This window comes from Poromitra crassiceps (assembly GCF_964638095.1).
Source record: "Poromitra crassiceps genome assembly, chromosome: 27".
In the NCBI taxonomy this organism is placed as follows: Eukaryota; Metazoa; Chordata; class Actinopteri; order Beryciformes; family Melamphaidae; genus Poromitra; species Poromitra crassiceps.
The window spans coordinates 12,945,973-12,970,965 of record NC_139650.1 but is presented as its reverse complement, the minus strand read 5'-3'; the positions used below and the strand labels follow the sequence as shown (position 1 = coordinate 12,970,965).

General features: G+C 46.0%; 1 protein-coding gene and 1 pseudogene across 2 annotated transcripts in view; both read right to left on the bottom strand.

Annotated features, from left to right (window-relative positions):
• Positions 1-1,487: 1,487 nt before the first annotated feature.
• Positions 1,488-24,993, bottom strand: part of LOC310799052 (ferroxidase HEPHL1-like) — a gene marked incomplete at its 5' end in the record, with an annotated part of 85,583 nt that continues 62,077 nt past the window's right edge. Inside the window, 6 exons of the mRNA XM_083661620.1 lie at positions 1,488-1,741; positions 6,061-6,177; positions 8,705-8,912; positions 15,070-15,223; positions 15,897-16,036; positions 20,367-20,601. Of these exons, the coding sequence (XP_083517746.1) occupies positions 1,516-1,741; positions 6,061-6,177; positions 8,705-8,912; positions 15,070-15,223; positions 15,897-16,036; positions 20,367-20,601 (1,080 nt within the window). The 3' untranslated portion in view covers positions 1,488-1,515. The remainder of the gene's footprint in view (positions 1,742-6,060; positions 6,178-8,704; positions 8,913-15,069; positions 15,224-15,896; positions 16,037-20,366; positions 20,602-24,993) is intronic.
• LOC310799200 (T-complex protein 1 subunit theta-like) lies at positions 16,432-19,637 on the bottom strand (annotated as a pseudogene). Its single transcript has 2 exons — positions 19,149-19,637; positions 16,432-17,574 (listed from the first exon to the last, which is right to left on the bottom strand). The product of its transcript is annotated as a T-complex protein 1 subunit theta-like (transcript).

Below are 24,993 nucleotides of genomic sequence, written 5' to 3'. Positions count from 1 at the left end.
GGAAATTACATTTTTAAAAGGCTGTATAGGCTAGGCTGCTTTAGTTTTCCTCTTTTTTAGTTTAGTTTCTGTTTGACATCTGCTAGACTAGCGTTTAATGCTGATCACTTTGTCGTCTGGAGCCTTGTTTAAACATTTCCTGATGACTGCTGATTCATATAAGGTGGACTTTCATTGACAAAACACCCAGACAATTTTTATTGTGAAGAACTTACAGATACAGCTGTGAGCTGTGACTATTGACAGAGGGAGAGAGAGAGAGAGAGGGAGGGAGGGAGGGAGAAGAGAAAGACGCGAGTGAAATAGCAGAGCAGATGGTGGGCGTTCAAACGTGCAAGTAACGAGCCTGCCTGCGATCCAGAGATGTGCACAGACAGTTTAGGGGCCAGGTGCATAAGTGTGAAAAAAGGGCACCCCCTCATAATTATTTATAAAAAAATAAAGTGACATACAAGTCAGGCCCAGATACCAGTGACACACTTGAAGTGCTCCCCTGCTATCAATTTACATATAAATAAAAATCTCTTTATTTTCACACAATTTGAAATCACACAATTGATCAGTGAAATACTGTAATTTATAGATTCATTATGCTATAACTGATTTGTACTGATACGTATGCTTATATTAACCCAGTGGCACTCATATTCTGGTTTATTTCAAGAAAAACATTTTGGCTAGTGGAAATGAATTGGCTCGTAACTTTAAAATCTAGCCAAATCAAATCTCGCCTGGGGCACCAATATGACTAGGGCCGGCCCTGCAGGCTACTCTAACGCTATAACTACGGTTAGATATTTGAATGTTCAATGCAATGAGTTTTGCATTTTGTGATCATGTGTTGTGATTTTCTGTGTTGGACGACCCACTTTCCCTGAACCTGCCTTGTCTACTTCTACTTGAGTGAGTGACTACAGTACCTAATGTTTCCCAGATCGGACTCGAACCTTTTGGTGAATATTTGGGAGTGCCTGTGATGGTAGCTGTATCCCTTACTCACAGAACTGCCTCTTCTACAATGGATCTCTCTGCAAAAGCCCTAGGCCCAGTTGCACAAGCACAAAGCACCTTAGGTTAAGATTTCCCTTAGACTCAGATAGTTAAGGTGTCCATAAAATAGAATCTGCTGCACAAAAACACCCTTAAATCTTGTGCTTATGTTTTCCTTAAAATGTTGAACCTAATAGAGAAGATTTAAGGGTGTTTTGTTCGGCCGATTCTATTTTATGGACACTTTAACTCTCTGACTCTAAAGGAAATCTTAACCTAACTTGGCCCTGCTCTTTTATTCTGAGGGACTGGTGGAGTTGATGTTTTATAGATACTTTTTCTGTTATAAAACTCCATTAGAGCCGTGCTGGAAATAGTCACATCATCTATTAGTTTTTTAGAATTAGACAAATATATCACCAAACACGAAAAATACGTCCGGAAATGCAAGATACATTGCCAATAGCTTTTTTTTTTAAAGCATTGTAGGGTGGATTTTTCCTTTATACATGGTATGCTAGTGGACTATTGGAATGGTAACAGGGCAGAACAAACAATTTGAGGAGTGGGGGAATGGAGGTGTTCATACTCGTCTTGGCCTGGTGTGGTCGAGTCTGTAGCGAGCGCATTGGGCACATCCTTGGTCAGGCCGTCTATTTGTAAGTCCTTATTCTGGGTGCTGTCAGGGGCTTTGACTGGGTCACGCTGGCTCTGTGGCCCATCTGTGGAGGCGGTGTCTGCAGTGGCAGGCCTGTTTGGTGAGGAGGAGGAGGAGGAGAAGCAGGAGAGGAGAGGAGAGGGGAGGCGGGGAGGCAGGGAGCGGACACAGAGCCACCGGGAAAGTGAGGAAAGAAAGAAAAGGGCAACAGGAGAGATAAAGGGGTAGAGGGGGTGTGAAGGTCAAGGGTCAAGGGTCAAGGCAGAAACACAGTGAGTTCTATGTGCAGTGTCAAAGGAAACTCTACACAACATCTTTGTGGAGTGAGGGGTGCACACAAAACTATCACAAATAATATGGCAAACTAAAAAACGACAGGAGATCAGAGTTTTAGGATCAGGGTTCCCGCACCTTCTTAAACATCAAATTCGAGGACTTTTCAAGGACTTTAAAGTCGAACTGAACCCGTTCGTCGCGTGTGTCGGAGTCCGTTTCAGACTGAAATGATAACTTGTCTGAGATGACAGGTTGAGAGGCGGGTCAGAGTAGCATGTCGATTATTTTATTTGACAATTCTGAGGACTGGATTGGGCTTTGGCCAATCCTGGCGTGTTCCGCCTCCAAATCGAGTGGGATTCAGCGTGTTGTGGCGCTCTCCTCGGGAAGAGCCTGCTGACACGAGGTTAGTGGCTGAGTGGAGCTCAGCGAGCCGCAGGCAGCCAGCTGCCTTCATGTTGCCGAGCGGAGAGTGCAGCCCGTTGGCCTGGAATCTCCGAGGTGCGACCCCCTGACAACCAGGCTCTCTGAGGCGCGCGCCATTGTCGCTATTGCGGTAAATAATATTCCTGGAATGCGAGTTTTAATGAGCCAGTTACATTTCTTTGCATTCTTAGACATTACCGTTTGATTTAGTTTGCATAATTGGTCAAGTTAGTAGTTAGTTTATGGGCTAGAAATTCTGCCAGATGACAGGCACTAGGCGCCATTTCCCCCTTCATTTGGAAGAGAAAATTATCCTGAAATGAAGATTTGATTGACAGCTGCCATGTCGTGATCTGATTGGTTGAAATGGTGTAGAAATGTGATAGTACTAGGTGACGTCAGCAAACTGTAGATTACTGTTATGAATGAAATCTTGAAAAATTAACTTTTGATGTGAAAAGTGTGAAAAACTAAAGAAATTAGATTTTTGCACTGAATACCTAGGTATTTGAACTAAAATAAAAAAATAAAATAAAAACATTTTTGGGTTCAGCTCGACTTTAACTCATTGAGTGCCAAGGACGAGTATGTTCGTCAATTCGTTTAGTAGCGTACGTAGAGTGCCAAGGACGAGTATGTTCGTCAATTGCGTTTTTTGACGGTGGGACGTGGATCAATGCCTAATACATCTCCTGTAAAATTTTGGGGCATGTTGAATGTGTATAACCTATTTTACCGACCCATTAGGTGGCGACAGTGCTCTCCAGATTAGAGAAAGTTGAGTAAAAACAGCAGAAAAAGCCGTGATGAAACCATTGAATGGTTTGGCTTTTCGCTGTCGCGCTGGGAGCCGGCGCACAACGGTGGGGGGCTCCGAAAATAGACTCTGGGTGCAGCACACTTTGAAACGCGCAGCAGAGAGCCCAGAAACGGACGCAGCTTCATCCCAGCTCACAACCGAAACCCCAGAAACGAGCGAGCCCGATCCAGACTCCCCCGACGAGCGGCGGCCATCCGAACGTGGATCCGCAAGCAGCAGAGACTCGCCTGACAAGCAGCAGAGCGAGCAAAGCCACCAGAGACACACCCACGGAGGAGGAGTTTGGAGTTGAGGGGGGTGGGGGTGCTGTTATATTGAAGGAAATTACTGTTCAGATGTTTCAGGTCAGAAAATATTAGTTTCAGAGTCAGTGATTTGCTTGAAATGCTTAATTTCACAAAAGGCTCAATATCTCAGCTTTCTAGATGGAAACGCCTGTTTTTGCTGTTTTTGACCTATCTTCTCCGGCTGATAACTAAAGAACGGAAAATGATATCAATAAACTTTTTTTTGCTGCTGATACAATAGAGTCTCATCGTTCTTTGTGCGTGTTCGGTGTTTACATAGTAATATCACACAATATTCTGTGGGCCTCGAGAAATCACTGAAAACGCTCTGAAACTCTGGCACTGGGAGCGTCCGTTCTCCAAAAGTGGCTGGCACTCAATGAGTTAAAGGCCAGATTTCCTCAATTTCAATGAGTCAATATGGCATAGTTTGAGACACAGATCAAGGTTAATTACTGTTACAACACTGAGAATTTTTATAGTGGGATATATGCTTTGCAGAAGCTCACATACAACAATTAGAGAGAGACAGAGAGAGAGAGAGAGAGAGAGAGAGAGAGAGAGAGCGAGAGAGAGAGAGAGAGAGAGAGCGAGAGAGAGAGAGAGAGAGCGAGAGAGAGAGAGAGAGAGAGAGAGAGAGAGAGAGAGCGCGCGCGAGAGAGAGAGAGAGAGAGAGAGAGAGAGGCTTGAATGTGTGAACACTTCTCCACTGTGCTGTGTTATAGTGACGGCAGACTACATGCAGACAGTGGAATGTAGCCTATTTAGCAATGTTACTTTTTTGTTAAATCTCAAATTCACAAACTTTCAAGGATTTCAAGGACCCATGGGAACCCTGTAGGATTAAGATGACTAAGGGCCCTATCTTCCCAACGGCGGTCATTTTGCGTTAGCGCCCGTTTTGCGCTGGAATAGCGCCGCGCAAAGCCCTAATTGTGGGCGTGTCAGCCCGCTGCGCTTCACGTCATCTCGGCGCACATCTCCGTATAGGCGTGTTTATGCCCAAAAGCATTGTGGAGGTGTGGTCATGCCCAGATTCCTCCTCACTGCGAGGGACTAGAGTGAGAGAGAGAAAGAGGGAGAGAGAAAAGATAGCCTTGATGGGGAGAGGTAGAGAGAGAGAGAGAGAGATGTGAGGCTGTCGTGCATAGAAATCAAATAACGTGCTCATGCCCACCTGTGAATCACCTGTGTATTATTGCCATTTCACACGCTGAAAAAGGGCTGCTGCCCAAACGTCTGTATGGACGTATGCTTATCCCTTTTCGGGCTCTCTTCTCCTGCATCTCCACTGCGGGGGTATACTGCATGCGTAATTTTGCAGTGTACTGAGAGCCGCGATGAGTGATGCTGCTCTATTTGAAGTTGAATTTCGTTCCACCAGCACACATTTTATTAATCAGCTATTTTCTATTCGTTTCTATTAATATATATACATCGAATCCCACCAATTTAGTCCGTCATTCTCCCCTTGGCGCACATAAAGACACATGCTTCCGTCACTGTCTGTTTGATGGCGAGAGGGACTTCACTGTAGGCTACTCGTGACAAAACCACACATCGAATTTTCAACAGTTAACTTTTGCAGTAGCTAGGCCTATAGGTTACTAGCTATTACGCGGTGAGGCAGTATGCCCCGTGTGTCTCTCTTTCTCTCCTCCCGACGAGGGAAGTGGAGAGGGCTATTGCGGTGCTATTAAACGTATAATGGTTGGAAAAGATCAACATTTGCTTTTTATTTTCTCCTACCCTCTCCTACCTAAAGTATGTTACAATAATAATAACTGTGGTGTAATGTTACACCACAGACCTGTATGGTCGGGAATTATGTAGCCTAATAAAACCAGACAAACAAATTCTCATTTTTAAATCAAGATGTGTTTTTTCTGCAATGTAGGCTATAGTTGAAAATCAATGTGGCATTCTGAGGAGGGAAGAGTGTCTGCGTGCGCGAAGTGTTGGAGATAGAGAGAGACATCCATGCCGTGCGTAATGTATCCAAGCAAGGATTTCCTGCACTGCACGGAGAATACTGTGTGCGCTCAGGCGTACGTCTGGCGTAGTGGGGTTGTTTGCGCTAAGACCAGCTATTTGCTGCCGTTAAAATTGAGAGCACCCAAGGCCCCTTTTTCTAATACATTTTTGGAACGGGCAACGCCCAAACCTCTCTTTGCGCTCGGAACATACCGATGGTATCTTCCCGACAGCGCTAAATGACACTTGCGCGAGACAGATGATAGGCTAGAGGCCCACGGACACGCCTGGGAACGCGTACTTCTGTGTCTGCGCTTAGACCCCAGCGCAAAACTGGACAGTGGAGGCAGACGATAGCTTAAGACGCAGGGAAGATAGCAATAAGAGGCGCGCAAACGGCAGCGCAAACGATAGCGCCGTACGAAGATAGGGCCCTAAGAGTTTGAACCTGTCATACAAGTTATTTTACTGTAGTGATTTAAATTAACTGCCAACTCTGTACCAGTATTATCCCATAACTCCCACGAGAGAGTAATAACAGTTGGGGTCTGTCCGAAGTTATAGGCCCAAGCCCAGGACAAACCCCAGGTTGGGCAAGTGGTGTGTTCCTGTGATGGTGGGGTACTCACTCAGGTTCTGTCAAAGGGGTGGTCTCATTGGGCTCAGTGGGACCCCCTCCTTCTTGGTTGGGGCTGTGTTCCTTCTCCGCCCTCACCTCCACAATGGGCTCCTTAGATTCATCTTTCCTGTTGTCAGAAGGCAACAGAGTCACCACTAACATTCAATTATTGATACAGCTCTCTCTCTCTCACACACACACACACACACACACACACACACACACACACACACACACACACACACACACACACACCAATCAATCAGCCACCAATCAAAACAGGCTGATTAACGTAAATAAAATATTCCTTTCTGATGTTGTGTTTTGAATGTCAGAGCCTATGCAATGAGAAATGGGTTAATGTATGACAGAATGAAAACCGTTTTAATTCGGCTCACACTAACATAAAATGAACTGTTTGGATAAATAAATGTTAAGGGTAGGTACGCAGAATTTCTTTTCCTAGGACGGCGAGGGCATGATGCGCCCTACTCTGCCATTGATTGGGTTACATTTAAGCATGGCGAGTCATGATTGGCTAGGCATGAGGAGTGATTATTGGTTACGGTTAGGGTCGAATATCAGGGTAACCCAATCAGAGGCAGAGTAGGGCGGGTCATGCATTTGGCATCCTGGGAAAATAAATATTATGTTAGTTACTGATCAAAGGGAACATATGGTTGAGGGAACATAAGGCTGAGGAAATATAGGACTGAGGGAACATAGGGCTGAGTGAGGGAACATAGGACTGAGGGAACATAGGGCTGAGTGAGGGAACATAGGGCTGAGGGAACATAGGGCTGAGTGAGGGAACATAGGGCTGAGGGAACATAGGGCTGAGTGAGGGAACATAGGGCTGAGGGAACATAGGGCTGAGGGAACATAAGGCTGAGGAAACATAGGCTGAGTGAGGGAACATAGGGCTGAGGGAACATAGGGCTGATGGAACATAGGGCTGAGGGAGGGAACATAGGACTGAGGGAACATATGGCTGAGTGAGGGAACATAGGACTGAGGGAACATAGGGCTGAGTGAGGGAACATAAGGCTGAGGAAACATAGGGCTGAGTGAGGGAACATAGGGCTGAGTGAGGGAACATAGGGCTGAGTGAGGGAACATAAGGCTGAGGAAACATAGGGCTGAGGGAACATAGGGCTGAGTGAGGGAACATAGGGCTGACGGAACATAGGGCTGAGTGAGGGAACATAGGGCTGAGTGAGGGAACATAGGGCTGAGTGAGGGAACATAAGGCTGAGGGAACATAAGGCTGAGGAAACATAGGGCAGAGGGAACATAGGGCTGAGTGAGGGAACATAGGGCTGACGGAACATAGGGCTGAGTGAGGGAACATAGGGCTGAGTGAGGGAACATAGGGCTGACGGAACATAGGGCTGAGTGAGGGAACATAGGGCTGAGTGAGGGAACATAGGGCTGAGGGAACATAGGGCTGAGTGAGGGAACATAGGGCTGAGTGAGGGAACATAGGGCTGAGTGAGGGAACATAAGGCTGAGGAAACATAGGGCTGAGGGAACATAGGGCTGAGTGAGGGAACATAGGGCTGACGGAACATAGGGCTGAGTGAGGGAACATAGGGCTGAGTGAGGGAACATAGGGCTGACGGAACATAGGGCTGAGTGAGGGAACATAGGGCTGAGTGAGGGAACATAGGGCTGACGGAACATAGGGCTGAGTGAGGGAACATAGGACTGAGGGAACATAGGGCTGATGGAACATAGGGCTGAGTGAGGGAACATAGGGCTGAGTGAGGGAACATAGGACTGAGGGAACATAGGGCTGAGGGAACATAGGGCTGAGTGAGGGAACATAGGGCTGAGTGAGGGAACATAGGGCTGAGTGAGGGAACATAGGGCTGAGTGAGGGAACATAGGGCTGAGTGAGGGAACATAGGGCTGAGTGAGGGAACATAGGGCTGACGGAACATAGGGCTGAGTGAGGGAACATAGGACTGAGGGAACATAGGGCTGAGTGAGGGAACATAGGGCTGACGGAACATAGGGCTGACGGAACATAGGGCTGAGGGAACATATAGGGCTGAGGGAACATAGGGCTGAGTGAGGGAACATAGGGCTGAGGGAACATAGGGCTGAGGGAACATAGGGCTGAGTGAGGGAACATACAATTGAGGGAACATAGGACTGAGGGAACATAGGGTTGAGGGAACATAGGACTGAGGGAACATAGGGTTGAGGGAACATAGGACTGAGGGAACATAGGGTTGAGGGAACATAGGACTGAGGGAATATAGGGTTGAGGGAACATAGGACTGAGGGAATATAGGGTTGAGGGAACATAGGACTGAGGGAACATAGATGTGCTTGTGCTCCCATTCCACAGCACTCAGTTACTGTTCCTGCTTAATTTTTGTTCATATCAGTGGTTGTTTCCTTGATGATGTCCTTCCTTGATGGATTAAATGTCCATTTTATTCTCTTCTTTTCTTTTCTTTTCCTGTCAACCATTTTATGTGAAGCACTTTGAATTGCCTCTGTGTATGAAATGTGCTATACAAATAAACTTGACTTGACTTGACTTGATGATGCTCATGGAAAGAAGGTTTCCCCTCCTTTGTATTTAACATTACATCACTAATAAGTTATAAGCTGTCACAGGTCAAAAGGCCATGCTAACTTACGTGAATGCTGCCTTGCCCTCCTCGATGTCCTTGTTCTTGGCACCCGGGCCGGCCTTTCCGCAGAAGTTGACGGCGATGCACATGAGGAGGCCGCACTTGTTGAGGAAGTAGCAGGTGACGTCCACGCCCAGCAGCAGCAGGAAGAACACCACCATCAGTATCCCCACAATGGCACTGGTGCCCAGGCCCGAGCCGCCACCCATTGCATCTGAACGGCAAGGACAGAGAGGAGGAGACGCAACAGGAAGCAAGGCAGAAGAGAGGGGATAAGGAGAGGACATAGGAGAGGGGATAAGGAGAGGACATAGGAGAGAGGAGGGCTCAACATAGAGGAGTGAGAGGGGAGAAAGATGGAGATTGAAAGAAAGAAAGAATAAGTAAAGGTAGAAAGAAAGAGGGGAGTGAGACAGTGTGGAATGCCGTCAAGTTTTTATTACATTGCTTCAGGTTTCAACTCTTAAGACCTCGAGTGTGCTCTCTTCAGAGGGATTTTCTATCATGCCAAGGCTACCGTCTTGAATGTCACTCTTGAAAGTAATCAGAGCACGCACACTTGAGGCCTTCTATATCACACACAAGTACAATACTTCCCAAAAAATGTAGTATGTGAAGACAAATTGCATCTATAGGGTAGGCCTACTATTAGGTACTTTACCAAGAGGTGGGTAGTGGTACATATAAACATATATCCAGTACCCATAGTACTTAGTAGTACATAGTAACCCTCCCATGGCAACCCTTTCTTTGTAGGTGGATTTACATAGACGGCACTTATAAAAGGCTTGTGACATATTTTTTGTGACATTCATGAACAATTAGCATTTTTTACATTAAAAGTCATGGAAAAGGAGAGTCAGATTAAATTTAAACAACGTGCCTGTACATTGACTCGTTTCTCTCTGCCATTCTCCTGAGCTTGGCCGAAAGCAAAAAGATAATGAGAATAATAAGATCCGCCAATCTAAATGTAATCATATGACCGTTCAAGCATTAAATACCTTGCAGTTTAAAGAGAAAATAAATCTCAGAAAGCAATTACAGTTCACAGTAAATATAGCCTACTTCAACTGTCACACTTAAAAATCTGTTACAGATAACATTCGTGTCAATATTACTATAACAGTCTTGTGGTTAATTGGTCATTATGTGTACTAAGTCCAACAGGGATGTTGAAAATTCCGACTTCCTACTAGGAAAAATGCAATGGAAAACCTCGGTATTCAGGATTCTGCATAGGATACATGGGCAAGATTTGTCTGAGATGCTATCTGGGCTCAACATCAATGTAGCAGCATGCTACACAGCATTTATTGTCTATAATCCTAAAACCCCCCACAAAAGTTATATTTCCAAGCCTGGCATTAAATAAAACCACCTGTGTGGTAAAGGCTTAAACATACGTACATTTGAAATGTAATGTTGCACTTACTGTAGGCCTACAGTTGCCAACAGGATCAGTAGCTAGCTAACATATATAGCCTAACATTAGAAGAACAGTTCATAGAATAGTTCATCTATCCACCTTATTTCTAGCTGCCATGATGCCTGATGGGTGCTTCTTCCGCTTCCGGTGTAATTTTTACACTGTTTTAACTTATGTTTCCATACGGACCCGCAGCGTTGGTTAGTTGTTTATAACGTGACTATATTTATAACTTTTATAACGGACTCCAACTTCCGGTTTATAATTCGGGTCTGCAGCCAGAGTATAACAAAGGAAATGGCAAGCTGCAACAATGAGTCACGTTAAACCGGACCTTGTTCCCACAAGTATTTTTTACAGTGGGGCATTCAAAAATAAGGTGGATAAAGGCCAGCTAGGCAATGTTTGTACCTGACATGTTTCGGCTGCTGTTTCTGCAGTCTTCATCAAATTTGATCAGTTTAAGTTAACACATTGACTGCCAGCCCTTTTTTCAATGCTGTAGGTAGGTTCTGCCAGTTTTTTTTTGAGGATTCTGGCTCATTTTACAAGAGCCGAGGATTCTTTTCTGTTAAGACTTCGTGAACACCAATCATCTAAAAAGAACTAATAGAATGTGTGCTTTCTCTGTCTAAAAGAGTTAGTTTGTAGAGTTAGTAGTTATGTAAGCATTAGCAGTTGAATACAGCATGGTTTCAGCGTCAGAAAAATTATTCAGAGATAAATGGCTTTTTGTGAAATTCGATAGAACAGTCACTTTAACCATTAATTTTTGGCATCAGTAAGACGTCAGACATCTAAACAATAGTTTTGAACAGTAATTTCCTCCATAACAGCAGGAAACACCCCTCTGCTTCCAACTCCTCCCTCCGTGGGCGTTCTTCTTGGCTGCAGCGGCCGTGTCACAAGGCTTGTCACCAGTCTCACTGCTTTGCTGCTGCTGTCCTGTGCCTGTCTGCGCGGCCGCTCTTTGAGGAAGTAGGGATGGACTCGCTCGCTTCTTGGAGTTTTGGTTGAGAGCTTTGATGAAGCTTTTGCGATTCTGGTCATATTTATGCTGCGTGTTTCAAAGTGTGCATCCAATCTATTCTTGGAACCCCCCACCGTTGCCACCGCTGTGCATCAGCGCGAAAGTGAAAGCGTTTTCGCCATCAATTTTACAGTATGAGAACGGCTTCGTCTCGCTTTTCCCTCCAGTTTTGGGTCGCCTCTTTCTACTGTGGAGAGACATGTCGCCACTCAGTGGGTCGGTAAAATAGATTATACACATTCTCTTCCTCCAATATTGGTATAGGAGACGTAAAAGGGGTTGATCGATGTCCCACCGTCAATTTTTTTTTTTTTTATGTAAGCCGAGATATCTCGTCTTTGGCACTCAATGGTTGGATCCTGTAAGCCGAGATATCTCGTCATTGGCACTCAACGTGTTAATATAGGCTACCCCCTATAAACATAGCTCTGTTGTTTCAGAATTGGCAGGGAAGCGCTATTTGCTGTGCTTTGGTTGTCACTAGGGCAGAAAGACGGAGACAACACATCTGATCACTTTATTTCTTTAATTTAATGAACCTGGCACTGACTGGCTATTATTTTGTTTAGTTGTTGATTTTTGCAGCAATTGTTTATTCTATGACTTTTCATAGAAATATATGTTCAGAGTGCTCCAGACAGGTCCCGCATTTCATGTTATGCAAAGCTCAGCTCTATTAATGCCTTAATCTGCTGCTGTGAAATAAATGATTTATTTGATTTTGAATAGTAGACTTTCTTGTGTTGTTATTGCGCTTTTCAGAGGTTATTATGGTTAAAAAGTCCAGAAATAGGCATAGCGGGTATATAACCTCAGTGGTGATTCTAGAGTCTGTTGGGGCCCTAGGCAAAAATTCCAAGGGGCCCCTTCCAACCAGCGTTCCTTTCACTTTCAATTCAAGAGAAAGTACATGAATCATGCAAGTTTGACAGGAAGGATTCACATAATTATGTTCTCTTGAATTGAAAGTGAAAGTGAATGACTGAAGGTTTGGGCGTGTTTTATGGAGATTTTCTGTTTCTAACCCCTCCCCCTACTCTAATCCTCACCCTAACCACTCGGAACGTTAATATTTTACGTTTTTCGAGCCGAAATTGTAAAATAGCAACGTTGGTCCACATCGTTGTATTATACGTTTTTCTAAGAGACTGTGTTGATGATTCACATACATTCTCTTGAATGTATGTTTCACTTTCAATTCAAGAGAATGTACATGAATCATACGAGTATGATGGGAATTACATGGGGCCTCTTTACAAATCGTCCATTGGTTGTTTATGGGGAGGGAGTTGCGGTCACTGCTGTGGAGTAAAGTTTCTCAGCCATCAGGGGCCCCTTAATGGCCTGGGGCCCTAAGCAATTGCCTGCATTGCCTGTTCATAAGCTGCGCCTCTAACCTATGTTTTACGATATAAAAATATCAGCCCCCTCCCCAGTTATAACCGCCCCCTTAGTCATTTCATCCTGGTGCCGGCCCTGGCGTAGCGCCACAACACGCTGAATCCCACTCGATTTGGGGGCAGAACATGCCAGGATTGGCCAACGCCAAATCCAGTCCCCGGAATTGTCAAATCAAATCATCAACACGCTATGGCCCGCCTCTCAAACCTCTGTCATCTCAGGCAAGATTTGTTTTCAGTCCGATACGTCTCTGACCCTTGCACCACTTGGGTTCAGCTCATCTTTAAATTCGACTGCATTTATTTATATAAAATAAAGCTAGGGTATCGGCCCCTTGTCACAATATCTATGACATCATTGTTACGATATGGTATTTATTATTAGCTGGGAGATGTGGTTCCGTTCCGTTATGATAGGTGTGATTTGGACAGCGTAGATTATAGCTAGGGATAGACTGACGTCACACAAAAGGGGTGGAGTGTTGTTTGATTCTTTAACAGGTCGCAGCTGGGCCGCGCTCTCGGTGACTTTTGGGAGTGGCGAGCACACCGTGAGGAGCGAGGACGCTAAGACGCTAACGCGGACTCTTGCACAACAGAGACTGTTTTTGCAACAACCTCCACCACACGGACCACGGATACACCTTTTTCTCCTAACCCCTGAACGGCCATACTGAGAGCGGGCTGGCCGAGCTGAACAGACGCAGCAGCTGAGAAGGGCTCGTCTGATCAGGCACGAGCTGGTCGTAGCCACGCCAAGGCAACAACACCGACAAGCCTTGGGTGAGCCAAACATGCATGATACCCCTAAGGTAGAATTACATTCACCCAGGTACTTTCACGTTAAAACCACACGTAGGGAAGCGCCAGTTTACGGGCTGATTAACCTTAGTGGGGAAACTAGGACTTAGTACGAGCTAGGTTAGTTAGCAGCGTAACATCATCATCAGTGCCTATGACATCATCAGTGTTGTCATAAGATGATTTTGGTCAATAATGATGTCATAGACATTGTGACATCATCAGTGGGACAAAAATTGAAACAGATATTGCCCACTTGCTCCTTTTTATATAATAAAGGATGTATTACGATTTTGCCAGGTCTTAAATTACTTTTTGGGTCATGAAGTTACCATTACTTTTACAAAGTTTATTTAGTTGAATTAAATAACAAAGCATTTGCTTGCCCAGCACCTTGGGCAAGCAAATTATGAACGTTGGGTATGAAGGCATTAGAGTTGTACTGTATGGGAAGACTTAAAGACATACAGTATAGACCTTATTCGATTGACGTCACTCACGTACGGGCACGCCCACCGCCGCCATATTGTTGACATTCCGCAGCGCGCTGTTTAAAAGTGACTGACAGCTGTCATAGCTTAGGACGCTAGCCAACGTTACTTACTAGCCTATTTAATGCCGTTTTACTGCGTCAGGAGCTATTTCACAACAGCGATAGTGTGCTGTGTTACACGGCTGTAGTAATAGCAGCAATAAAAGCCTGGGTGTTAGCTACTAGCTACACAAACGTGAAGGGAAAGAGACTATGAGGGTAACGTTAGTATCAAACATTGGGGTCATGCAAGCAAGGGTCAGATCAAACAAACATTTAACGTTAGGGTTATTTACCTTTGCTGTCACGACAATGTTTGATGATGATGATGATGATGATGTCGTTGGTGGCACAAAAGTAAAAATGTCAGACCAATTGCCACAGATGAAATAGTTATAGCTAGGACTCAAGGGATTTGAAAGCCTTCAGCTCCTGAGACGTGTGTAGCCTATGCCAATACTGTATTCACAATGTCCGGTACGTTATACCTGGCAATATAATGAGTTATATTTACTCCAAGTCCGTTTTTTATAGGGGTCCGCACCTCCGACCAAACTTATTTTTTCATCACTTCTCTTTCACAAAGCCATAGCTGTTGCTATACGCTCGGCTAGACCTACATTACGGCTGCGGTTTGTCAACAATATGGCGCCGTCCAGGGTTATCGAATAAGGTCTATAGCCATTGTAAAAACCCAGCAGCAAATGCCTGCTGCCATCATCCCCCAAGATAGTTTCACATCGGCAGCATCAAAGTCTGATCTTCCTTCATATTCCTCACATACTTTCAAGTGAATAATTGGCTGATTCTTGATAGGTTCACTTATAACAAACTAAGTTGTGATAGATGGAATATTAGATCAGTTCTAGTGATTACAAAATTTAGCAACTGATTGATATGCATCTACATCTAAAATGTCCGTGCAGTGTGTTGAAATAGGTGGCCATAATGATGTCAAATTTTAAATGCATTAGAAATCTGAATAGTATAAATATTAATACTAATAATAATGCGTTATGAGTTGTTCCAGTTAATTTAGTTAGATTATGATTAAGAATGATCTTTCCATTATGAGGACTTTTCTGGAATTAAAACACACAGACCCAGACACACACACACACACACACACACACACACACACACACACACACACACACACACACACACACACACACACACCTCTGATGGTGAAAGTGGTCTCCATGCCGGCATGAATGTGGTCAGTCACATGGCAGTGGAGCAACCAAGTCCCAGGATTTCCGGCCTCCATCTCCACTGTCTGGAAAGTCCCGGGGAAGAGATCAAACACATCTGCACGATGCGCACGGTCCGTCTGATGTGCACGCACGCACACACGCACGCACACACACACACACACACACACACACACACACACACACACACACACACACACACACACACACACACACACACACACACACACACACACACACAGACACACACACACACACACACACACACACACACACACACACACACACACACACACAGAGGAGGAAGTGAGCATGGAGTTGAGGAACTGAAAGCATGATCATGATCCGTCTGATGTGCACGCACGCACGCCCACACATACACACACACATGCGCGCGCACACACACACACACACACACACACACACACACACACACACACACACACACGGTTGGTGACAGAGACAACACAGAGGAGGAAGTGAGCATGGAGTTGAGGAACTGAAAGCATGATCATGCCAACCATACATGAGTCAGCTTTTTATCTGGGTGTAAGACCTTCACATATTACACCCTAGACATTAATGTGCAATGACACTATTTTAGCAGACAGAAATATGAGCTAGTCTTCATAGGGTACATGACACAACATCAATATTTACTATTGTCAAATAACAGCACAAAAGAAGAGAACAATTTAAATCAAAGTAAAAACTATGGAACTAGGCTCTAAATAAGCGTGCACTTTTAGACTGTGATGATGATGGTGATGGTGGTGGTGGTGGAGAAGGTACCTTGTAGGTGAAAGTCTGAGCATGGAAGTGTACAGTGTGCATGTCCACTTCGTTGCCCATGCCCAGGAGGTACCAGTCGACTTTCTGGCCCTCCGTCATCACCAGGCCATGGAGGTTACCATACAGCTTGCCATTTATCCCTTCAATACACACACACACACACACACACACACACACACACACACACACACACACACAGAAGCAGTCAGTTTGTGTCAGGGCATGACACCAAACGAGTTTATAGTTAAACAAATAAACCATAGTTTATATTTCACTCACTGATGCCATCATTACCAGCATTTTTCTTTTCTTATTTTATTGTACAGCACAAGTGCCTTTTATTTGGGACTAAAACATAAAAAGCAAACAGTGCCATCCATACATTTTACTTTCACAATTTGTTCTTAACCTATGTATGGCGACTTTCTACAAAATAAACCGGACTGTTGAACTTTAAATAAACAAGTAGAAAAGCATTGTGATTCCGTGTTTGACGTGTCAGGGTAACAGAGCCGAGGGTTGGACAACATCAGGTTCAGTCATCCTCGTCCCAGTCCTTCTTGCCCTGGGGGAGCTTTGGGTCCCCCTGCAGGTTTGGCCATGATGATCTGGTCCACTCTCAGTACTGTGATGGCAGCGTTGGTAGCTAGTTTTATGCCCCAGTGTTTGACCAGGTAAGGCTCCAGAATACCAGCCTCAAGCATGTCTTTCACAGCAGAGCCTTCTCCCTCAATGTCAAAACCGATGTTTTTGTTTCCCTCGTGATGCACAGCGTAGTTTAGAGATGAGCTCGCTTCCCTTCACACCAGAGTTCTCAGCCAGGGCGCGGGGCCGGCCTCAAAGGCTTCTGCGAACTTCTTGATCGCATACTGCTCCAGACCGGGGCAGGACTCTCCATAAGAGGCAATCTGTCTGGCCAGCTCAATCTCAGTGGCTCCAGCTCCAGGTACCAAGCGCTTGTCCCTGACGAGAAGCTTGAAAGTGTTGACTGCATCATCAACGGCCCTTTCAATGTCATCCATCAAGTTGTCAGTGGAACCTCTGATCACCAGCGTTGAGATGGCACCATCCTCATTCTCGTGTTTGAAGACAACCACCTGGGTGTCTCACACCTCCGTCAGGTAGATGTTGTCACAGTGACCCATCTCCTCTGGAGTAGGAGTGGTCATCCTGGGAAGTGCTACAGCTCCCACGGTCTTGCATAACCTCCTCAGGTCCCATTTGGAGTTGAATCTGAACACCATGAGGTTGTACTTATTGGCGTAGTGCAGTGCCATGTCGGCCACCTTGCCCCCAGTCACCACCACGTTGGCACCGGCCTCCTTGATGCCCTTCACCTGCGCCTCCATCATGTCCTCCTCTCCCTTACTGAAGTTCATCAGCTCCTGGGCATTATTTATCAGCACTGTGCCCTTGGTCTCTGTCACCATACAATCAAAGGGGCAGGAGAAAACTGCAATTTTGGCATCTTTAAATGATGTGATATCTCCCTCTGTCTCCTTCTTGAACGCCATGCCATGTAGCATGGAGGAGGATGTCAACCCACAACCCAAGATCTTGTATACTCTAACGTTGGCAACATTGAAGCTGCTGGATTCTAGCGGGAAGATGGAGACACAGGCCTGAGCGATGAGTTTGGAGAGGAAGTCTTCGTTGCCGTACTGTTTGCTCATGATTGCTGAACGGATACAGGGCCGGCCTTAGCCATCTGGGGGCCCTAAGCAGGATATAGATTAGGGGCCCCCTCCCAGGGGCGGGGGTTTGGGGGCATCCGCGCTGGAAGTACTTTTAAGTAGGGGGAGGTGTAAGGAGGGGACTCTCGGTGCTGCCCGCCAGGGCAGTGCCGAAGAAAATTTGAAGTTTTTTGGACTTTTAGCCATATTTAGAGGAATATTTAAAACAAACAAACGTGACGATGATGACGCTCGTTTGTAGCCCTATCAGTGTCAAGCAAGCGTGTAGAACCCAGCAGCCATAAGGGTTGCCAGGTCAGTTAAACCAGGGGTTCCCAACCTTTTTTGTGCCAAGGACCGGTAGATACATGCAGGACCGGTTTTCAATTGTAATGGTTTTAGTTACATAATATTTACTCACCAGGTGGCGACAAAAGGTAAATAACAGCCTTTTGTGTTGTACTGTATGTAGCCTACAGTATTTATGTTTTTGTTTAAACTACAAACATAAATAAACGTCAACCTATGTTTTAACTACCACACACAGCCTATAATATTATAGCCTATGTTTATTTAACACGTTCACTGCCATTGACGAGATATCTCGTCTTACAAAATCCAACGGTTGACTGCCAATGACGAGATATCTCGTCTTAAAAAAAAAAAAAAAAAAATTGACGGTGGGACGTGGATCTAACCCTTTTACGTCTCCTATATAAATATGGGAGCCACCGAACGTGTACAACCCATTCCACCGACCCACTAAGTGGCGACAGTGCTCTCCAGAGTAGAAAAAGCCGAGCCAAAACTGCAGGGGAAAGCGCGAGGAAACCATTCTCATAGTGTAAAATGGATTGGCGAAAACGCTTTCGCGCTGACGCACAACGGTGGCGCACACCGGTGGGGGGTTCCAAAAATAGACTGGGTGCACACTTTGAAACACGCAGCATAAATAAGCCCAGAATCGCAAAAGCTTCATCAAAGCTCTCAACCGAAACCCCAAGAAACGAGCGAGCCCATCAAGACTCGCCCGACGAGGGGCAGCCAGGCAGCAGACAGCCAAGGAGGGCGGAGGAGAACGCCCACGGAGGGAGGAGTTTGAAGGAGAGGGGGGTTTCCTGCTGTTATGGAGGAAATTACTGTTCAAAACTATTGTTTAGATGTCTGACGTCTTACTGATGCGAAAAATAAATGGTTAAAGTGACTGTTCTATCGAATTTCACAAAAAGCCAATTATCTCAGCTTAAATTTTCAGACGCTGAAACCATGCTGTATTCAACTGCTAATGTCTACATAACTACTAACTCTACAAACTAACTCTTTTAGACAGAGAAAGCACACATTCTATTAGTTCTTTTGAGATATTTTGTATTCACAAAATCCTAGCAGAAAATAATCCTCGGCTATTGAAAGATGAGCCAGAATCCTCAAAAAAAACCACTTGGCAGAAGCTACCTACAGTATTGAAAAAACGGCTGGCAGTGAATGTGTTAAAAAAAAAAAATTGAGGGGGCCCCTGGCAAATCCCGGGGCTCTAGGCAGCCGCTTAGTTCGCATATAGGGCGGGCCGGCCCTGAACGGATAAAAGCTGATGCCTCATCAACATCATGGAGGTTCTTGGCTGAGGAACACACACATTCTGGCAGGATCTCCAGAGCCTATTTACATGCCATCTCATAGCCTTCAATCACCTCTGACACAGACAGGCCCATTCTGAGCAGCTCTTCAGCCAGCCCCAGGATAGCACCAGCAAACACCAGGACAAAGTTTGTCCCGTCTCCGACCTCCTGCTCTTGCATGTGGGATGCCATCACAATCATCTTGGCTGCAGGGTGTTGCCCCTCAAGCTCTCTGAGAATTGTCGCAGCATCATTGGTGACAAACAGCTTCCCCAAATGGTTGACGATAAATGTATTCATGCCGTTTGGCCCATAAGCGGTGTGTGTGGTCTGAGCCAACTCCTTACAGGTGCGGATATTACGGAAGACCCTTCAAGCCCTGAATACTGCTTAGCGCCATCCTTCAACATTTGGGCAAAGCCCGGAGCTTTGGGTACGTGAAAGGCCATTTTAAGATGTAGCAAAGATAACTGCAGTGTATTTGAGTTGGCTTAGGCACTGAGTGGTCCAATTTATAACCCAGCAGGGAAGGCTTTATGACATCACTGATGATGTCACAATGTCTTTGACATTGATGATGTCACTGTTTAATCACTGATGTTGCAATATCTATTGGGCCCTTCACATGGGGTCGGTCATGTTTAATACGACCGATTAACCGGGCCCCTCGTGTGGTATTCTTGACATGTTACGGACGGACGGACATTTTTGATGAACACTACTTACATTCATGTGTTGATAACTAAAGAATGGATGAAGCTAGAATATATTCATTCCCCCCTATGAAAGCCCCTCTTCTTTCTTTTGAGATATTCAGTGTTTACATATTCATAGAACTATTCTGTGGGTCTTGATATTAGTGAAAATGATCAAAGACGCTGGTGGTGGCAGGCAACTTTTTTTTTCAAAGCTGGTGGGCAAAGAACTGAAGAGGCCTCACGCAAAATAAATATTCTTATATTATTCAATTTGTGTGCTTATATTTTAGTTCTCTCTTTCTCCATGCGACATCCCATTACCCTGAATCTGTATGGCACAGGACTATCCTATCCCATTGCTTTTGCTGCTGCTGCAGTGACCCTGTTTCCGGACAGGAATGAATTACTTCCTACAGTTTAATATCTGGTCTTAACACTTTACTTTCACTCTGTCGCTCCACCTCTCCCTCTTTCTCTCACCATGCATCAGGTTGCTCTCCTTAAAATCCTCGTCCTCGTCAATCCTCGTCCTCGTGTTTGGGTCGGTGCCAAGGTACGTTTCGATGTTCTTCTCCAAGTACCAGGACTGGTTTTCATCAAACACCATAAAGAGTAGAGCAAACTCATTCTCCACATCTCTCCTCTGTCTATCTGGACCCTGTAAAGTCTGAGGTCTGCAGACCACCAGTGGCCCCAGGAGACCGCTGTACAGATCCTGAATGTAAACAAACCAACATGCTGTCACATAAACATTGACATAGACTTTTTAACCCCTCTTCAAACAGACATGTCAAGAATAAAGAACACATTCTCATTTACAGTAGCTTAATACTGTCAAGTGTGTGCTGGGTTTTTTTTTATCGCATTTTTTAAATCATTCCCGCTGCTGTCCCGTGTGGGTACCGATCGGCTCGCCCTACCAGATGTGCTCGGCTCGGGGTCCGCGACTACAGATGAAGTTAAATTTATTTTCAAAAAGTAGGCTCATGGTTATGAGAAATGGTGCTGTAACACTTCAATCATGATCATTGAATGTTTGTATGATTCATATTTTGAATGTCTATCATGTCTGATAATATCAGTAGCTTAGGTTGTTAGCTAATCTAAAGCTGTCGGACATTTTGCCCACGTTAATCCAAGTGTGTGCTATTTGTGTGAATGGTAGCCTACATGCAGTGTGTGTACGGCGTAATGACTCCGCGCTGAGATGCCTCTCTTCTTGCGGTGAGAGAGGGCATCTGCTCGGACTAGAATAGAGAATCCCCCAAGGGGGGAGTTTAGGCAAAGGGGGGGTTTTCTTTTTAGGTTTTATTTCTTAAAGCAAAAAGTAAGGTTGTCTGGCTTAAATGCCAATTCAGCGCGCCGAATTATGCCGGATTGGTTGGTCACCTTACGCCCGCTGTATCGCTGCGACCACGCACAGACGGCGATTTTCATAAGCCGCTGCGGGGTTTCTCAAATCTCAATGCTGAGTCAGCGCGCCGAATTACGCCGGATTGGTCGCTGGATGCGGCCACGCCCGGTCGGTGGTTTTCGTAAGTCGCTGTGCTGCCGAGCCAACCGGTCGGCGACAAGCGTCGCCTTCCGCCCAGCGCCCGCTGTATCGCTGAGGCAAGCAGACCGGTTGGCAGTTTTATGCAAAGGGCTGAAAGCCGGGGTTGTCTTTCTCAATGCTAGGGGGGGTTTCGGCTAAAAGGGGGGTTTTCTTCTGTACTTTGATGAAATGGACAGTGGAGTAGTAGTGTGTGTACTTTGATGAAATGGACAGTGCAGTAGTAGTGTGTGTACTTTGATGAAATGGACAGTGCAGTAATAGTGTGTACTTTGATGAAATGGTGTGTGTACTTTGATGAAATGGACAGTGCAGTAATAGTGTGTACTTTGATGAAATGGACAGTGGAGTAGTAGTGTGTGTACTTTGATGAAATGGACAGTGCAGTAGTAGTGTGTGTACTTTGATTAAATGGACAGTGCAGTAGTAGTGTGTGTACTTTGATGAAATGGACAGTGGAGTAGTAGTGTGTGTACTTTGATGAAATGGACAGTGGAGTAGTAGTGTGTGTACTTTGATGAAATGGACAGTGGAGTAGTAGTGTGTGTACTTTGATGAAATGGACAGTGGAGTAGTAGTGTGTGTACTTTGATGAAATGGACAGTGGAGTAGTAGTGTGTGTACTTTGATGAAATGGACAGTGGAGTAGTAGTGTGTGTACTTTGATGAAATGGACAGTGGAGTAGTAGTGTGTGTACTTTGATGAAATGGACAGTGCAGTAATAGTGTGTACTTTGATTAAATGGACAGTGGAGTAGTAGTGTGTGTACTTTGATGAAATGGACAGTGCAGTAATAGTGTGTACTTTGATTAAATGGACAGTGCAGTAGTAGTGTGTGTACTTTGATGAAATGGACAGTGGAGTAGTAGTGTGTGTACTTTGATTAAATGGACAGTGCAGTAGTAGTGTGTGTACTTTGATGAAATGGACAGTGGAGTAGTAGTGTGTGTACTTTGATGAAATGGACAGTGCAGTAATAGTGTGTACTTTGATTAAATGGACAGTGCAGTAGTAGTGTGTGTACTTTGATGAAATGGACAGTGGAGTAGTAGTGTGTGTACTTTGATGAAATGGACAGTGCAGTAGTAGTGTGTGTACTTTGATGAAATGGACAGTGGAGTAGTAGTGTGTGTACTTTGATGAAATGGACAGTGCAGTAGTAGTGTGTGTACTTTGATGAAATGGACAGTGCAGTAGTAGTGTGTGTACTTTGATGAAATGGACAGTGCAGTAATAGTGTGTACTTTGATTAAATGGACAGTGCAGTAGTAGTGTGTGTACTGTGGCAACTCTGATGCAAGCCAAGACACGAAAAGCAGGGTTAAACGCAAGGAGCGTTGTTTTATTCATTATTCAATTCAAAATCCAACTTAAATTCTTCCCTTCTTGGGGCTGTTCATTCAAAGTCTCAATCCAGGCAGGTGGGGTTCACCTAACAGGTGAGTCACAGCAGATGAGCTTTCTCCAAAACGTGGCACCAAGCGCTCCAGTACATTGCCTGGCTCGCTTCCTCTGGTGAGGGCTCCAGCCTGTGGCCGGGCTCACTTCCTCTGATACATGCTCCAGTCCTCGGATACATTCTCCAGTAGCTTGCCACCAGTAGCTTGCCTTAGTTACATGCTCCCTCATCTTGCCTGTGGACGAGAGGAGAGATGAGCGCTCAGAGAATATCATACACTTAACAGCAGAAGCATTAAGGAGAGGAGTGTAACTATCACCTACCGCCCGACAGCAAGGAGAGGACCCCCTCTCTCGAGGAGAGCCAGCCAGACAGTGAACATTCAGAGCTGCACCTAATATCTAAGCCGCTGATTGTGGAATCAGTCTCAGCCGTGTGAGCCGCTCCTCACAGCGCGCAGCTGCGAGCAGTCCCACTGATTCCGCAGCTAATTGGGGAAATACCTATTACTGATGACGCGTCCCAGACAGCGTCTCTGTCTGGAACCCTGGGCTCTGATGTCACTGTGTTGGCTGGCCGTCCTCCCGCTCTCACCTGCCGGGGGTTAGGCTGCCGAGACACCACATATCCTCCCCCTAAGCTCGCTGCCCGTGCGGCGAGCTTCCATATCTCCTGCTTCCTCGCGGCGGGACATGGCCTCGGCGTGTGGTATTTCTGCCTCCGAGTCATCATCCTCATCGTCTTCATCATCACTTTCTGCTTTCTTGGCTGCTTTGCCGTTCATTACCGCTGGCGCAGCTTTCGCTGGAGTGGCCTTCTTCACCACTTCCACGGGTGGCGTCAGACTCGTCGTCTTCTTCATCGTCGTCATCATCCTCACTTCCTGCTTTCTGGGCTGCTCTGCCGTTCTCTACCGCTAGAGCAGCTTTAGCTGGAGTGGCTGGCTGGAGTGGCTGGCTTGCGGAGGGGATCGCTCGGGGTAGAGCGCATCATGTCCCCGCTGACTTGGTGGTTCTCCAATAACTTCACCAAGCCACACAGCCACCCATCCTCCCCCTAAAAAATTTCCCTCCTTTTTCGCAGGTTTAAACGCTCTGGGTAGCGCACGTCATGTCCCTGCTGAAACATTTTTTTTTTTTTTCCCATCATCATTTTCTGCTTTCTTTTCTGGCGTCGGGCGTGCGGAGGAGATCACTCTGGGTGGAGCGCATCCCGTCCCCGCTGACTTGGTGGTTCTTCCATAACTCACCCAAGGCGTTCAGCGAGGAGGGGCTCCCCTGGGCTGCATCCTGTCGGGCGGACCTTCGTCTCCGGCCGAGCTTTCGGACCCCGGTCCTTCGGAATCCGTCCGGAAGGCTGGGCAGGCGAGGCGCTGATGGGGAATCCGTTTTCCCCTCGTTTCCCCTCATCGGGGGGATCAGGGCGCGGCTCGCTCTGCGTGGGGCCCGGTGGCGGCGGCTGACGGCGGCGGCTGTCCCGGCCGGGTCGGTTCTGAGTGGCTGGCGTTTTCTGGCGTCGGGCGGCAAGGAGCGTAGGCATCGGTCTATGACGAGTTTTTCTCTACAGGGGGTCTCCCCGAAGAGCTCCCAGTCGGCCTCGACGTCCTCATCGGGCTCTGCTTGGTGAGCACGTCTCCGGGGGCCCGTAAAGTAATTTCGTCTTTCTCTACTTTTTTTTTTCCCCAATTCTTTTACGACCTGCTGTAGTTCACTTTGGCTTTTTATCAGCGCCACTAGAGCCAGCTTTTGCTCCCTAGTGCGTGAGGTTGGCGTTGAATCAGAGTGCCTGCATTCTCCACCATTTGTGGCAACTCTGATGCAAGCCAAGACACGAAAAGCAGGGTTAAACGCAAGGAGCGTTGTTTTATTCATTATTCAATTCAAAATCCAACTTAAATTCTTCCCTTCTTGGGGCTGTTCATTCAAAGTCTCAATCCAGGCAGGTGGGGTTCACCTAACAGGTGAGTCACAGCAGATGAGCTTTCTCCAAAACGTGGCACCAAGCGCTCCAGTACATTGCCTGGCTCGCTTCCTCTGGTGAGGGCTCCAGCCTGTGGCCGGGCTCACTTCCTCTGATACATGCTCCAGTCCTCGGATACATTCTCCAGTAGCTTGCCACCAGTAGCTTGCCTTAGTTACATGCTCCCTCATCTTGC